Here is an 18571-nt window from a genome sequence, read left to right on the forward strand (position 1 = left end):
TCTGTTATGGGTTTTTACTTTATATATTTATGACAAAATAAACTCAAGAGTGAACGAACGAATTTAGATGAAGCTTTGGAAAACATTCATTTCATTGAGTGTCTTAATCCAGATGATTATAATTCGGAGTGCATGGATGAAGATTTGAGGATATTTCGCCAACGTAGCCATATCCGTCATTGTTTTATTCGAACCTTTGCAAATTTTATGAATCTGTTCATTGACTGTTGAGTGCCCTTGCCAATATAGTCCTTGTTTTACATGCACCTTATTATTTTGATTGTTTCTTCAGTTTCAGTCGTCTGTATTAACGTAACTTCGTTTTAATTTTATGCTGATTATTTCTTTTTTTTTGTGGATGTTTTTCTACCCAAGTGTAACTTGACGTTCAGACATCCTTTTCAGTTAGTTTCTTTTTACAGAATTATTTCATTATAACTGTTAAGTTGAAATGAGAGAGCAATATAGATTAATATAAACTTAAAAACGGCATAGAAAGCAGCATAAAGGAAAATTAGAGTTGACAATCGCCACGAGATCTTTGGCTTACCAAAAAAAAGTGCTTACGTGGCAACAGTTAATAAGAGTATATGGGCTGATAATAGGAACACGGAGTTACTGTACTCTTTGCATGTGACTCTGGAGACTAGGAATTGTAAGGGTTTAAACATGAAGGTACTCTATATAGGCCTTTGGTAGGGAATGTAAGACAAAAATACAGTATTCTTGAGAGAGCAAGAAGAACCGAGAAAGTTTAGATAAATGTGATGTTTTTGTGCCAACTTTCAGAGTGCGAGAGTATGTTACACACTCTCTCGAAAAAGATTTTTTTACTTCAGATAGTACTGGGTAATTTCCTAAAAGGCCTTGTGATGAAATTGAACCTTGTCGAAGGGTATGTAAACGGATTGTATTTCAGGTAATAACTTAACATACAGTGTTGCTGTAATGAAAGTTACAAATCGTTTATGTAATCTCTTCGATAACTTCGAGTGTAAGACGCGTAAGAAGGCATTGCTAAAGGCTTATTTGCAGCGTCCCCTAAGCCCTTAGCTGCACTCACTTGCTTCCAGCTTGTTATCCAAGCACTCTGGTTCCCTCTTCTCAGTCTTAAGCGCCGAATGGCTGAAGGAGCCCCAGTGCTTGGCTGTATGGCCAGATTTTCATACATCAATCTGATTGGTCAACGAGGGATCAATTACCAGTCGCGAAATGTAACAAAGCATTCGAGTCTGAGGCAATCCTGTCATAACCTCGAGATATTTTGTCATGCAGTATGCCTTGAGGTTTCACTATGTGTCAGTCTTTCGTGATCCATTATTTTATACAGTGCTTAAATGTTTTGATGCTGGAATGACAGAAAAAGTTACGGAAAACACAGGGAAAGATTGTTAGATAACAAAGAGATTATAAATGAAACTGTGAGCAACCGGTTGTTAGCAGAAGGTACAGGAATAATTAATGCTAGAAAAGAGCAGCGGTAGACGCGGGTAAAATGTGAAGGATTTTGAAGGAAGAGAAAGTTAAAGATAAATGTTGGCAAGAGTAAGAGTTGAGGTGAGCGCAAATAAAAGATGTGAATGAGGAATGACGAATATTAATATAAACGGTGGAAGAATTGCAGTCATTTTCTTGTACAGTCATTTTGGGACTAAATTTTGCCAAAAGTGGCGAAATTAGGAAGGTGTAAAATCCCAGCTAAAGACAATAGATTGTAAGTGGGAGGGGGGAATTAAAATGTACTAATGGATTTTTGAATGTTCATCGAGGCTGAAAGCGTCTCTAAGAAGCGTGTCAGTACTAAGGACGGAAAGGGCAAAAATTGGGGAGATTCCACAAGTGTGGTTGAAAAGGTTGGAAGAGAGCATAATGCCAGAGATTTTTCGGTGGAAGAGGATGTTTTGTGCAAATGGTTTACTACAGCTCGAAGGTTCCTGTAGTGTTTGTAAGATACAGGAGAACGATACAGGAGGAAGATGGGAGAATAGTTTTGGGAGAAGATACAGGAAAATTGTAAGATGCAGTAGAATTAAAAGGTACAGAAGGATGTAAGATACAAAAGAATTGTAAGATACAAGATAATTGCAAGACAGGAGAGTTGTAAGATACAGGAGAATTGTAAGGTACATGAGAATTACAAGATGCAGGAGAATTGCAAGATACGGGAGAATTGCAAGATACAGGAGAATTGAAAGATACTGGAGAACTGTAAGATGCAGGAGAATTGCAAGATACGGGAGAATTGTAAGATACAGGAAAATTGTAAGATGCAGTAGAATTATAAGGTACAGAAGGATGTAAGATACAAGAGAATCGCAAGATACAGGAGAATTGCAAGGTACGGGAGAATTGCAATGTACGGGAGACTAGCAAGATACGGGAGAACTGCAAGATGCAGGAGAATTGCAAGATGCAGGAGAATTGCAAGATGCAGTAGAATTGCAAGATGCAGGAGAACTGCAGGATACAGGAGAATTGCAGGATGCAGGAGAATTGCAAGATACGGGAGAATTTCAAGATGCAGGAGAATTACAAGGTACGGGAGAACTGCAAGATACAGGAGAATTGCAAGATAAGGGAGAATTACAAGATGCAGGAGAATTGCAAAATACAGGAGAATTGCAGGATACAGGAGAATTGCAGGATGCAGGAGAATTGCAAGATGCAGGAGAATGGTGAGACGGAGGTGGATTGCAGCCCTGCAATTGAATCTTCTGTGATGTGTGACGTAATATATTGTGGAAGTCATCAGCAGCTCAAGAGATGGATGCGGCAGTCACGGTTGTTTTCCTTTTTTATTTTATTTTATCTTTAACCACACACGGTTAAAGAAATTGATATATATATATATATATATATATATATATATATATATATATATATATATATATATATATATATATATATATATATATATATGTATATATATATATATAATAATTATACATAGGAAATACATATTACCAGATATATTTTCTGTGTGAGGAGAACCTTATGAGAGAGAGAGAGAGAGAGAGAGAATAAGTGTGTGTAGAAAGATATTTTCTATGTTCTTTAAATAAACACTGTAGATTTTGAAATAAATCGCAGCCATCATTTCCACTTTGTAGATGGATTTTATTTTCTTTCTTCTTAATTTCTTAGATTTGTGACTTGGATTTGTCTTTTCCTTCATGTGTATTCTACTAATTGTCCTCTTCCTGTTTTAAAATCCCATTATTCTTGTGAAAAGGAATTCAGCAACTTTGTAGCCAAGGAATAAGTGTGTGTAGAAAGATATTTTCTATGCAACTTTAAATAAACATATCCTGTATTGATTTTGTTTAGGTTTCCAATAAATCGCTTGTTATTTAGCTGAAATTCATAAGCACTTCATCATTTCCAGCCAACTTTGTAGATGGGATTTTAGTCACTAAATATCACGATTTCTTCTTAATTTCTTAGATTTATGAGTAAGATCAAGTATCAAATATCCCACACTACCAAAAGGATATTGTGGATTTGTCATTTTCCTTCATGTGTATTCTACTAATTGTCCTCTTCCTGTTTTAAAAATCACATTATTCTCTCTCTCTCTCTCTCTCTCTCTCTCTCTCTCCCTCTCTCTCTCTCTCTCTGGTAAGTGATCATATTTGTTTAGAGTTTCAGTAGAATCCTACATCTGGTACACCTAGCTTCATATATCTTAATTGCCTGTTTATAGTCGTTTTGTTTAAAAGATCTATCCTACTGTCCCCTTACCTTCTATAAAACTGTTATTTAAAAGATTACTACTGTCCCCCTTACTGTTATTTCTTACTGGCTTCAACACAAATCTCTCTCTCTCTCTCTCTCTCTCTCTCTCTCTCTCTCTCTCTCTCTCTCTCTCTCTCTCTCTCTCATTGTATGCCAAGTGGTCTTATTTGTTCAGAGCTTCAATCGAATCCTCCATCTGGTACAGCAAGCTTCATATATTTAGTTATTTGGTTAATCTTTTCTCTTTCCTGATTCGTGTGTATTATTTCGATCCTTTAATTGCCTTTTTTACAGTCGTTTTGTTTAAAAGTTATATCCCACTGTCCCTTCACCTTTTAGCAAAGTGTTGTTTATTAACCTCAACCCAAGTCTCTCTCTCTCTCTCTCTCTCTCTCTCTCTCTCTCTCTCTCTCTCTCTCTCTCTCTCTCTCTCTCAGGGATTATTTCCGGTCTTTCTTTGTGTAGCGTTTTTTGTTGTTTTGGTTAAAAGCTGGTTTCCCTTAGTTTTTTTTTCTTGTCTTTTATAAAGAGATTCGTTCCGCCTGGTTATTTTTCTCGTCTTCTCTTGCCATTTCGATGTTTCTCGATTTTGGTTATTTCAAGACCTTTACTTTTCGAAGTTGTATTTAGACTATCTCTAGATTTTTATTTATATCGAAGGTTTCTTGGCATTAACTAGTTCTTCGATTCTTTTGATCCTCTCTTTATACCCCAGTGCTTGTCATCGATTTCTCAATTTCTTCCTACGAGATTTCATAACATTTAGTATTTCATTTTTGGACTTTTCTAAATATCTGTATGTTTTTCTATTAAACCTTTCTTCTGAATACGTACTCTGTGTTTATGGTTTCAAGTACAAATATAGTATGTGGTTTACATTAAATATATGCTATCTGTTTATTCAGTTCATCGCTTTTATGGACAATTCCTGAACTGTGAATATATTTCGGAATGACTAATGCCTACGTTCAAGATCTTTCTATACGTAAATCCTCTTTAGTTTTCCTTTTGGGTTCCCCAATTATGGAGGATTTCTTTTTCTGTAACTTCAAATGTAAGATCTTTTTGTATCGTTAGCTTTTTTTTCTTTCCTTTGTGGACACATTCCCAATTATGAGACTTTTTCTTGTAATCGAAGGCCTAAAACATAATGACCCTCCTTATTAAGCCTCTGCCTTCCGTCGGATCTGATGACCTCTTAATCCTTTGCTGCCTTTGATCGACTCTTTGAGATGTAGTTATACGTACTTGGCTCTTGTCCTTCCTTTTATATCCTATCTGAAAGGGCATTTTTTTTTTTCATATCTAGGAAGACAGTTCTTTCTTTTATTCTCCTGTTGTGTTCATCATCTTAGCCATTTAATCTAAAAGCTTAAGCTTCTCGTTTTGAAATGAATACCAGGACTTGCATGTCAGGAAGTAGAATGTCAAAATTGTTGGACTCTGAATTCGCACTATTTCGTTGCCAGACGTACGAAAAATGCTTGAAGTACAGTTACTAGAAATTTCCTGAAACAATTCTTTCGCGACTCGAAATTACTGGAAAGAGATTTATATATAACTGCTTAAGGTAGGCCAAAGAGACACAAGGAAAAAGATATATACTAGAATGAAGTACTCGTTATGCAGTCTTAAGAGCATCTTTCATACTGTGGACGAGACATTAATTTTGAGACCACAGGATGACATCTTTTTGTGGACACCATCATCACTGTTCCTTCGGGAAAGTTCTACACGAGGCATCTGGCAAGGGTTCCATCAGCTTTCACAAAAAATAATAAGAAATAAATAAATAATATATAAGATAAAATAAAAATTCGATTGTCGACAAATTTCTGTTTATAATAGCTATTATTAAAAACAAAACGGGTATCTATTACACAAAGGTAATTGCCAATGACATATTGCCAGATGATGTTTACTGGGTTAGATACATACATGATGGTTTTACAGTTAGGAGTGTAAAACACGACATTGATAAACTTCTGTCTGATCTTAACTCCTTAGTACCATCAATAAAATTCACCATGGAGAAAGAAACAAATAACTCCATGAACTTCTTAGACACTAACGTAATAAGAACAGGTAATGGTATGAAATTCAAAATTCACAGAAAAGCTACAAATAACTTAATAAATGCAAAATCGACTCATACACGTAATGTTAAGTACATGGCTTTGAAATCTCACTTTCAAAGAGCACTTAGACTAGTTTGCCCTGAGTATTTAAACGAATTGTTTAATAATATCACCAGAATTGGCATAAAACACCACTTTTCAATCTGAGAAATAGATGAACGTTTATTCCTAGCTAAACAAACATGTTGTAGAACAAGCACCAAAAAGGAATATGATATTAGTAATACTTTGGTTCTCCCTTTCCACCCTTCATTCAGTGATATTGTTTATCCTTTAAGAATATTAAGCTTTAAAGTAGTCTTTTCTTACGCCAACACAATAGGAAAGACAGTCATTTGCAACAGCCCAAACAAGAAGAAGGTGTGGTTTACAAAATACCTTGTGAATGATGCAAATTCTACCTGGGACAAACCGGAAAACATATTAATAAAAGAATTTCCCAACATCGATATTGTGTAAGAACAAACAAATTCTCCAAACAGTGGTACTAGTTTACATGTGCAAAACTGTCATAATCTTTGGAACAAAACAGAAATACTATTCAAAGAAAAAGATATGATGACAAGAAATGTGTTAGAGACAGCTTGCATAAGTTTTTAGCAAACAAAAACTTTAATATTAGTCAGGGCATATATAAATTAGACGCGTTATTCCTTCACATTGTTTCTCAACAGTGCATATTCAGAGAAAGGTTTTAAATTATCTATCACCAAATCGTTGAATAGTTCTCTCTTTTAACTTCTGAATTGCTAATTCTTGACCATTTGTTTGTGAACTAAACAACCTAATTTTAACTTTGACAACTGTTTTTAATTTCTTTTCCAGCGAGAAAAAATTGGTATGATTTGTATGTATGTACTTATTCTGTTTAGTTATAATAAAGCTCTTGAAGAGGCCTGGTGGAAGGCGAAATTACCGAGCTATTAGAGTATTTTATTCTCCTGTGGACTGCATTGACATATCTTATCTTCGTGGTATGAAGATGATTATATATATATATATATATATATATATATATATATATATATATATATATATATATATATATATATGTGTGTGTGTGTGTGTGTGTGTGTGTGTGTGTGTACCTTCAAAATTTCTAATGGGAAATCTTGTAGATATGAACGGTCACGGCTGTGTGACAGTTCTGAAAAAGGGTTTTCAGCTTATTCACTTAGCGAGAGAGGAATATGTAAAATATTAATAATTTACTATGCGGTCGTTTTTGTTTTAACAAAATGTCGAACGTAGTCAGTTCTCCATATTTTGCATGAATGGGGTATTTGGTAGTTTTTCGTTTTCCCCAGGGAGACAGACAAATACAAAGAGATGTAAATACACTTATATATCAATGGTTTATTTAGTTTTGTATTTTTCTAGACTATTGTTTTTCTCAGAGGCAATGCGTTTTTTATAGTACTGTGATTCCGTTCTCTCCTCGTCTTATTTATACGTACATTTCCTTCTCGATCTCTTGGTTGGTTTTGCTGGCGAAAGATGTAGTGTTTTAGCACTTCCCAGCTTTATATTCATAGGATTTTATCCTCGGCCTGACCTGCATCTTTTCCTTTGAATTTGAATGTCTTCCAGAAGACTGTTCCATCTCCTTTACAGCAGAGGCGGGCATTTTATGCAGTCGAGGATTTTCTTTACACTACCCTCGCCTTACCTTAGATTTATCGGGATGGAAAGGAGAAGCCAAAGATGAAAATAAATGAATTACTCAAGAAGAGAAAAGGATGGGGCTCGCCCATCAGCTTCCTTTGAAATCCTAAGGCATTTTTCTCTTACTCATTGCTTGAGATAAAAGAGTCAACCACAAATGTATTCCATCAAGACGTGTTAGGCTTTGGTGCTAACTTTAAATAAATTACATAAAACCTTTACAAGACATCATTGAAAAGTCTTAATTTATTTAATTGTGAATTCTTTTGGACATTATTTTTTCTTAGAAAATAAGTAAAATAAAATGTTATTATAGGGATGCGTTAGTTAATCCGGCATAAGTCAGCCGTGCACAGAATCCCTTAGACACTTCGCTCAGTAACTGTGCACGTTTAGCAAACATGCCTTCCCCTCGTGCACTTCTGTCGGAAGGTGTTTACTGTTTTAGATCAAGTGCGGGATTCTCCCTAATTAGGTCTCCCCTTCCTTAATCGCATTTGGCTTACTGACGATTTGCATTCTAAGCACATTTCATGCCATTTCATACTTAATGCAAGGAGAGGTGGCCGGATGTTATCAAGGGCTTGCATTGATGCTGTTCCTGGTTCATTAATTTCTGTATATTATTATTATTATTATTATTATTATTATTATTATTATTATTATTAATTGCTTCATGCACGTAATTTCTCTTAGTTCATCTTGGTATCATTTTTATTTGAGGACGTTAGTACTGTCTTAGATTACATTTTGGTTTTATGCCCCACAGTATATATTTTGATAAATATTCATTGTATATCTGTCCTAAGCCAATTGCTGAATACTCGCTCCATACTTACGTTTGTATATGTGTATATACATATATATATATATATATATATATATATATATATATATATATATATATATATATATATATATATATATATATATATATATATAAATTTTTCTTTAAAAGTGTCAGTGACGAAGTGAATGTAAACTTAAAAAAGAATGTCAATCCATTTAATGTGGTAAAAACTTTATGATATCTTTCTTTATTCATTGCTGCATTACGATAGATTCTTTTGTATGATACAGAAAAGGAGAGTCGGTTTTAATGAAAGGATGGAAATGTAGGACGTATTACAGGAACTGAGCTTGGATTTGCTGAAATAAGATATCACTGAACCTTGTGTGGTGTTGTAAGCTTTTAATTTTCTCTCTCGTTCTGAAAAATATCGGTATTAAAAACCTGTTTTTATCAGCATTTTCATCCTGTTCTTTTACTCTTGTCATTAGAAAGGAGAGCTCATTTCCACTACTTGTGTAACTTTCCTTTCTGTATGATCTGTTGCCATTTAGGTGGCTGTTATTTGTAATTTTACAAGGAAATATTGAGATGATATTTGCATGCTGAGCAGTGACTTTTGTATGCAAAGACAACCTCTGTTACAAAATGGTTGACTGTTGGTTCACTGCAGATTATTTTATTACCTAGATTAAATTGCTTCACTTAAATTTTATTTATACTTTGTCTCAGAGACATGCGCTATTGTGAGCAAACTTAACTGATTTTGATGAATCCACAATTCTTGTACTGAACACACATTGAAATGCCTCTTACTCATTTTCTGTCAATGTGGGGGCCAATACCGTTCTTCATTTATAAAGGCGACATTAGCTTTGAGCCACAACCACTAAGGGAGACTTTCCCAAGGGTCCCGTCCATTAGTCCGTCAATGTTTCTGTCGCTCTACCTTGTCAACGCACACCTGCATTGTTTAAGGGATTTCATTCAAAAATGACAGGTATCTGCTGTATGTATGTCCAGCTGTCTGTCTGGCAATTTGTATGTCACGCTTACCTTGTAAATCACATCTCCTTTTCTTATTTTTCTGTGGATATACTCTTGTGTTTTATACGTATGATACACAGTGTTGGTTTAAAGTTCCTAAATTCAGAGTGTGTTATACTGACACATAGCTAGTTGATGTAGTTGGGAAATGTGCTCTTTACATAGACTGACGTGACTGAATCTTTCTGGAACTTACCACATTCACCTTTAGTGTTGAGGATTCTTTAATTTATTAGTTTACGATTTAGAACACAGGAGTTACATATATATACATGTTAGTCCATGTTTTGATACATCATGAAACAAAGGACAGAACTTTCATGGAAAACATCATTATATCCCCAAGCTCCTTATCCTTTACAACGGTGATGAATATATCAATGTACTGAGTATAGATGGTATTTTGCGATGCCAGACTTCAGTTCAGCGGCAACCATATTCATATTAACTCCAAGATGAGGTCCCATTACTCCATCCTTTATACAGGTATGGTAATGGTCTTGAATGGGCTGCTAGGTATAAAGGGCTTAACATTTTCATACTTATGACCCAGTTTATGACGTCGACCTCGAACCTGGCATTGTCCCGGGCACCTTTCATTGCAACCGCCTCTGTAACCACTTTTCGTTTTTTTTTTTATAAACATTCATAAATATATTTTCTGCTCTTCTCACAACTTCCCTCATAACTCCATCCATGTGACTATTAAATTGTTAAAGATGCGTTTTTGGTGACGGTTCCTTCCACTGTTACTTCTTCTTCTTCTTCTTATTATTATTATTATTATTATTATTATTATTATTATTATTATTATTATTATTATTATTATTATTATTATTATACCTCCTAGGATTTAGAACTTATATCCTGTGTGAATAATCCTTCACCTAATTTACAAGTCCATTCCTGTGACTATTAAATTGTTATGGATACATTATTGTGGCAACAATTCCTTTCCCTTTTATTATTATTATTATTATTATTATTATTATTATTATTATTATTATTATTATTTATTATTATTATTATTATTCCCCCTAGAATTAGTCCTGAGATCCTTCGTGAATAAACCCTCACCTTATTTATCAGGCGCAAAGTGATGCCGTCTCTCTCATCTTACCCCTCCAGATTAATCACTTTTAATCCAGTAATTTTTAATGGAAGGGTGATCACTTGAAACCTTCAGCCATTGTTTGCTCTAGGATATTAGCCAGAGGCGGTTTGATCCGAGACCGAGGTCACGGTGTGGGAATTAGGGTGGCGGTTGGCGCAGGGGTTGGGGTGGGCATTCCTCCGAGGGTGGGAGCCTCAGTGGGGAGACTGCTGGATTTTCTGGGTTCCGGTGAGGGAGGGAGGGAGGAGGTTCCAGGGTCCCAGCGTGGCGCCGCCATCTCTAGGACGTTAGCCAGAGGATATTTTGATGGCCCTGGGGGAGTGAATGTGGTTTGAGGATTCTGAGGGTTGTGGGGGCGTTCTTGGGCCCCAGGGGTGTCGCCATCTCCATTTCTGTGCTAATCACCGCCTCTATCAATTGGCATTGTGTGTTCGATTCCAGACAAGCGACGATGAGGGGAGGAAGACCTCGAGAGGAAATTAAATTCAATAGCGCTCATCAATCAGCCGTGTGCTTTAGAAAGAAGGGAGGTTTGCATTCTCTTCTCTCTCTCTCTCTCTCTCTCTCTCTCTCTCTCTCTCTCTCTCTCTCTCATTAACCTACTTACCTTGTTCTTTTCCCTTCGTGTTTAATTATGATGTCGGTTTTTGCGTTTCAGCCTTTCAATAGTCAGCCTCTTAAATTTTTGTACATATTAAAGTGTTACTGTGTCTTTGTATATTGTATCTGTGTAAGAACTAAAATTCCCTCTTGAAATTCACTCTAGGCCACTTGCGTAGTTGTTCATATTTACCCTTTTTCTGTCTTTATTCCCGTGACGTTTTCGTCGTACTTTGTTTGCGTTTTGTCCTTTAATTGTAGAATTTAGTTTGTCGCTTAAAAGAACTTCTGAGATCATCAGTTTGGATTATCATTAATTTCTGAAGCCCACAGCCTTTCAATTGCTCCTTCCCAACATCATCATTCAAATTTTAAAAACAAAAGGATTACCTGGCTTTGATAGCTCTTTTTTCCACACTTCCCCCGCCCCCCCAACCTCCCCGTAATTCCTCTTCATCTTCGACTGTTTTCCTCGTTCATTTTTCATCCTCCTTCCTCTTTTTCTCCTCCCCTCACCATGTAAACTTACTTTCATTTTTCCTCCCACCTCTCCTCCCACCATACTACTCCATTTCATCTTCACCTCTCTATTTATTCTCCTCTAGCACTCACTCCCTGTCACTGCTTTATTTTTCACCGCCACCGTTATTTCTTCCTTGTCACTCTCTATGTCCTACTTCTCTTTCTCTCTCTTGCCTTCCTCCTCTGGTAATGCTAAATTATTCATTTTCTCCTCGTACTTCCTTTTCCATTTATTTCCTCCTTTTTTCCGTCCTTCACCAGTTCCGCTTTTTCCCCCTGTTCGTGTTTTACCTTTTCTTTCTTCCATCCGATCCTCCTCCCCCATTCCAGCTTCCTCTCTCTCTTTTCTTTCTTCTCTGGTAATACCAAATTGCTTATCTTTTCCTCCTACCTCCTGCCCTATTTATTTCTTCCTTTTTTCCCCTCTTCCACCATGTTTGTTTTTTCCCTATTCGTGTTTCACCTTTTCCTTCTTGCATTGGATCCTCCTCCCCCATTCCAGCTTCCTCTCTTTCTTCTCTGGTAATGCCAAATTGCTTATCTTTTCTTCCTACCTCCTGGCCTATTTATTTCTTCCTTTTTTCCCCTCTTCCACCATGTTTGTTTTTCCCCTATTCGTGATTTTACCTTTTCCTTCTTGCATTGATCCTCCCCCCAATTCCAGCTTCCCCTCTCTTTGTCTTTCTTCTCTGGTAATGCCAAATTGCTTATCTTTTCTTCCTCCTCCTGGCCTATTTATTTCTTCCTTTTTTCCCCTCTTCCACCATGTTTGTTTTTCCCCTATTTATTTCCTTCTTGCATTGATCCTCCCCAATTCCAGCTTCCCTCTCTCTTGTCTTTCTTCTCTGGTAATGCCAAATTGCTTATCTATTCCTCCTACCTCCTGGCCTATTTATTTCTTCCTTTTTTCCCCTCTTCCACCATGTTTGTTTTTCTTTTGTGTTTTTACCTTTTCCTTCTTTATTGATCCTCCCCCCCAATTCCAGCTTCCTCTCTCTCTTGTCTTTCTTCTCTGGTAATGCCAAATTGCTTATCTTTTCCTCCTACCTCCTGCCCTATTTATTTCTTTCTTTTTTCCCCTCTTCCACCATGTTTGTTTTTCCCCTATTTGTGTTTTTACCTTTTTCCTTCTTGCATTGGGATCCTCCCCCCAATTCCAGCTTCCTCTCTCTCTTTGTCTTTCTTCTCTGTGCCAAATTGCTTATCTATTCCTCCTTCCTGGCCTATTTATTTCTTCCTTTTTTCCCCTCTTCCACCATGTTTGTTTTTCCCCTATTTGTGTTTTTACCTTTTCCTTCTTGCATTGGATCCTCCCCCCCCCCCAATTCCAGCTTCCTCTCTCTCTTGTCTTTCTTCTCTGGTAATGCCAAATTGCTTATCTTTTCCTCCTACCTCCTGCCCTATTTATTTCTTCCTTTTTTTCCCTCTTCCACCATGTTTGTTTTTCCCCTATTCGTGTTTTTACCTTTTCCTTCTTGCATCCGATCCTCCTCCCCCATTCCCGCTTCCCCCAGTCTTGCCATCTCCTGCCCTCTTATTATCCTTTTCTTTCTCGTTCTCTCCTTTTGTTCCTCCCGAACTCCACACAGCCGCTTATAAGCGATGCTCTCCACTAACTCATCCATTACGCAGCTATCAATCTCGCTTCTCCATATATGATCAGTCTGTCATTCTGGGGAGCGATTACAGCTCATTTCACCCGTAGAATAGCATGTTGGTGAGGGAACTGTTTCCCTTAACGCCACATAATTATTTTCTATTTTTTTCCCCTTAACGGCCCTTATTTTAGTAAGATTAGTACGTTAATTCTGAAAGTGCGGCTTTACAAGTTGACAGTTTCATTTTATTTGTTTTCCCGGTGATTTCAGTTCTAAAGATTCATTCAATTATAGAAGTAATTGGTTTCAGCATTTACTGCGTAAATGTAGTATTCATTGAACATGTAAGCATGTGTGAGGTGCTATTGATCTGCATATGTGTTTGTTTTATAGCTTCTCCGTAATGTATCTTTTCTCTTATCTTTGAATTTAGTGGTGCGTTTCATATTCTAAAAGCCACGTATTTATGGTTGCCTCATTCAAAAATTACTTTAGATGCTCAAGGCGTTTCAGTCATACTTTTACAAAGCCATTTTGCAGGAAAAAGAAAAGTTACATGACCTCCTTAATCTGTCTCTCCTGCCGTAACTTTCTCTTTTTCAGTTGTGCGTTTCTTCCTCTTTCTCTTTCTTTTCTACTTCCATTCCTTATTTCTCTCTCCCCTACCAGTCTCTTCTCTTCTTCCAGTCTTACCCTCTACTGCCACATATTCTCTCTTTTCTCCCCCACCTAATTTTTTCAGTCTTTCCCCTGCTTCCTCTTTTCCATATTTTTTTTTCCAGATTTCCAGACTTGTTGCTTAGAATCCACTGCCGCCTCTTGTTCATTCATTAAACATCCATCAATCTCCCCTCCCATATACGGCTGGTGTGTGTCATTCAGAGAAGAGGATATCACTTTTTTCCTCCAAAAACAATCTTACGTTGCAACCTTTTTTTTTTCATCTATTTTGTTACAGTTTGTAAAACTGTTAGACTACTTTATTACTGTCAGAACTTGAGTATTTGAAGTTTTTCTTCCGCATTTTTTTTTTTATCTTTTCTGGAGTGTTACATATTTCTGTTTTTTTTTAATGTATGCTCGACACCGGCATTATATTTTATTTTATATTACAGTTCAGTAAGAGAAAAATATTCATTTATAATTATATAAGTAAGGCGCGTGGAGTTTTAAATTGCAGTACGTACGTGACTTGTACGAAATTTTGAAGCTTACTATAGGGTTTCGATGTTAGCAGTTCTAGTGTCCGTTCGTGTACCATGCATGAATTAAAGTCCCTCGCTAAGTCATTTGGAATTTTGCACATAGTACTTTATATGATTGTGAATAATGTGTAAGAACAGGTTTGACAAATATTTTGGAGAACAGCATCAGGTTTCTGGAAGTAACAGATTTTTGTTACAAAAATTCAACGTATAATGCTTTATGAAACTCTCGATATCCTGCAGTAAGAAACTCTCAGCCACGACCGGGCAGCGCTCAGTTGCTCCCCAGATGCGGTCAAGTGAAGATGCGTCGGTGGCTAGTATCTCTAGCGGTGCCAGACGCACGATCCATGGCTAACCTTAACCTTAGTAAAATAAAAAAAAAACTACTGAGGTTACAGGGCTGCAATTTGGTATGATTGATAATTGGACGGTGGATGATCAAAATACCAATTTACAGCCCTCTAGCCTCTGTAGTTTTTAAAATCTGAGGGCGAACAGAAAAAGTGCGGACGGACAGACAAATGGCCATCTCTATAGTTTTCTTTTACAGAAAACTAAAAAGTCAGCTCATAAGCGTCTTGAATTTCTATGGGGGAAGTAAGTGCTCCCAATCTGCGCGTTGTAAATACACCAGTGCAGTACATTCTAATAAAATGACTGTTTCCCGATATTTGTATAAGACTGAATTTGGAATTGGATGGTATGCGAATTGTTTTGTTCTGTTTCAATATGATCGTCACCTTAGATTTGTAGTGCTCGTTTTTCGTTTCTCGAAATAAATTCTTCCACCTTCCTCTGTCTGTTCTTTATGAGATGTATTTTTCTTGCTCTGCGAGATCCATAGACGTTTCATGCCCAGCGGGAAGCAGTAACGTTTATATTTTTTCCCGTCATTATTTCTCGTTTTGTGTTGATCTGAAAGTATTCGTCTTGTTCACATTAATGTATATATTCATAGATATTTGACCACAAAAATCGTTGCTTAAATGAGTGAAAAAGCGCGTGTGTATATATATATATATATATATATATATATATATATATATATATATATATATATATATATATATATATATATATATATATATATATATAGTGAAAAGTCATATGCATGTGTATATTATCTATATATATATATATATATATATATATATATATATATATATATATATATATATATATATATATATATATATATATACTACTCACACATATATATTTATACTGTATATATATTTATACAGTCACTAAAATGTAATGTAAAAATAACATTTTATTATATTATGATCAAGATTCTCAACATTCATGTACTTCACCTGTTCACAAGCCGAAGCTTGGAGGAGGATAATTAAACTTATTGTTATGGTGTCCTCCAGTCAATCATGCCCACTGTAGTTTCGATGCTGACAGTCAGCAGAAGAGTATCTTTACACCTTTAATAAATTTAGTGCAAAGTGCTTTTATCGTAAAATACAAGTGGTAAATGAATGCTAAGCCTCTTACGGCCGAGGCTACAGATTAAGTTACTTTACTTTCTGAACTGGGTAAGATATTTTTACATACCGAACTCGTGGTTTGTGAAGGGAGGGAAAAAATTATTGTTTAAAAAAATTATAATGTTAATGATATTAGTAGTTTATTAATCATGGTCCAGATTGTAATTATTAAGAGTATTAGTGGTATTAATAGTAATTATATCATTCTAACGGCAGAAATATTAATAATAATAGTAGTAGTAGTAGTAGTAGTAGTAGTAGTAGTAGTAGTAAGTAATAATAATAATAATAATAATAATAATAATAATAAGCAAAAGCACATACTTGCTGTGTCAATGGTGTCCATTGTTCTCTCTTATTCAATAGAATTATATCTAGTTTCTCGTGTTCCTCGATCTCTTTTTGAGGCCTTTAAACGTGCACTCCGATATAATGGTGAACGATAATTTCATAACTAAGTTTAGAATAGAATGTACATTTTAGGCAGAAGTCCAAGCGCCGGGAACTATGAGGTCATTCAGCGCCGAAAGGAAAATTTAGAGTGAAAGTTACAAGGTGGAACAGGAAGAAAACCTCGCAGTTGAACTAAGAAATAAATGTTTGAAGAGGGTGGAAAGTAAGATGGAAGAAAAAGACTATGAATGGAGGTACAGTAAATGGAATGAAAGAGGTTGCAGCTAGGGGCCGAAGGGATGCTGCAAAGAACCTTAAGTAATGCCTAAGAGGTACTGTAAATGGTTCAGTATGGAAATGGTAGTATGGCCAGTTTAAGTGTTAGTGTGCGTCCACACTGCAGTCGAACATTTTATTAGTACATGTCGTCAACTTATCACACACTTATCACAAACAGGTTGAATACCAGTCAATTACTTATTAGTAGTCTAGCGTACGCCAAACACTCGACTTTCACTTACAGTTGTTGTCTTGTTTTCAACCTGTTTTTTTTTGTATAAGATAAGTTCAGAAGTGTGTTTTTGACATATTTTACTGAGGTGCGAACGCACCCTTATACCCTCATTAAGGGAATTTGAGTTCCCTGCCAAACAGGTAAATTGACAGTCTACACACGAGTTGATGATCCACCAGATGAGGCAAATCACGGGGCTGCTTGATTAAAGCAGTTCTAGATTTTGACCCCTTAACCTACTGCCACATTAAATCAAGCATTGTCGATAAATAAGTTTAGAATATTAATTGATATTTTTACCACCATTAGTGAGTATTTAAAAGAGGAATAAAAAGGAAGAACAAATAAGATAAGATGATTAGCTATAGGATGAGACTACTGGGGCAGTGCTCAACAAGAGGTAATCACAATCAGTTTGACCTGCTGAAGTTGCAGTGTTTCAACAAAATGAAAACCGAGACCATTCCATAATTTGGTTACAGATAGTAGCCTATAAATTTTTTTAGAAAATTGTGTGGAAATGAGCTACACAACAGAAAAGCCAAGGCTGCAGAATTAACAACTTATTTGCATGTAGTACTAACTGATGCATAGTATAGCGTGGAATGGATGATCAGAAATATGAAAAATTATGTAAAACATGCATAAGGAGCTACTTGGACAAAGTTTGCCAGAGGTTAGAACTAAAATCTGGAATGAAAAACGTAATAGAACTCAAGGTTTTGTTTTACAATTTAAGATGTAAGTCAGCTGCTGAAAACTAAAATGGGTAACAATATTCAGATTCCGATAAAGTAAAAGAATGAAATAGATTTTTCTTTGGATTGGCAAGTCTAAAAATCTTGAATGCTTTCAGAGTATACCGACTTTTTGAGCAATTGAAGAAGATATTGACCGGATATATTTCTTAGAAGTGAATTCACAATAAAGAATGACAATGACAAATAGAATTCAGAGATCTATGTACTTAAAAAAAAAAAAACACACACAGTTAAGTAAAGATCTTGGTGTGGTGATCCAATGTCCTAGACCTACGAGCAGTCTTACTGTGAGTTTTGTTAAGGTTCAGCTTCATCACCCAGAATTTGCACCTGTGTAAAGAGATCAACAACCACAGTTCGGCACTTATGTAATGAGATTGAGAGGAATAAGAGTAGCATCATCTGCATAAGCAACAAGCATATTTTCAAGGTCAACTACCAAAACTACTGTGATATTTATTATCACTGACGGTTTAACTGTTTCTACTATCATCAATAGGATAATTTTCTTGTTATCAATTTCATTTTTCGTTTTGCTCTTTGCTTTCTGTAGGTGCCATATTCATTATATAAAAATTGCTAGATCCTTTCACAATGTAGAAATGGGTTAATTCTTACTTTTGCAATCTTTGGTGAAAACGGTTAGGCCCTAGAAAGTGTATTATACCTCTAAAGGTAATTGAGGGTCAAAAGTGGAACTGCATAAGATTTAAACTACCAAAATTATACATACATATAAATATACACAAGTATATATATTTATATATATATAATTACACATATATATGTATGTATTACATCACCATGAAATTTTTCATATTCACAAACATCAAGTTATGAATGTCGTTTAATATGCAATTCGCTCTACCTTGGACTGAAACCAGCGACAGCAACTATCTCAGACTTCAATGAAGAGTTCTCTTACCACTGGATTGTCAAGTATATACACTGTATATATATACAGATACAGACATCAGACGGGAAGGAGGA

The 18571-nt window shown here is 35.8% G+C and overlaps 2 protein-coding genes across 14 annotated transcripts in view; both read left to right on the forward strand.

Annotated features, from left to right (window-relative positions):
* LOC136837493 (uncharacterized) overlaps nucleotides 1-18571 on the forward strand; it is a 1465013-nt gene that overhangs the window by 817388 nt on the left and 629054 nt on the right. The window lies entirely within an intron of this gene.
* On the forward strand, nucleotides 1758-14772 carry LOC136837672 (processed variable antigen-like). The gene is made up of 3 exons (XM_067102546.1): nucleotides 1758-1853; nucleotides 2371-2675; nucleotides 14658-14772. Exons 1-3 carry the CDS (start codon nucleotides 1758-1760, stop codon nucleotides 14770-14772), a joined length of 516 nt encoding a protein of 171 aa, XP_066958647.1.

The sequence above is a fragment of the Macrobrachium rosenbergii genome, chromosome 59 (genome assembly GCF_040412425.1).
Source record: "Macrobrachium rosenbergii isolate ZJJX-2024 chromosome 59, ASM4041242v1, whole genome shotgun sequence".
NCBI classification, from domain to species: Eukaryota; Metazoa; Arthropoda; class Malacostraca; order Decapoda; family Palaemonidae; genus Macrobrachium; species Macrobrachium rosenbergii.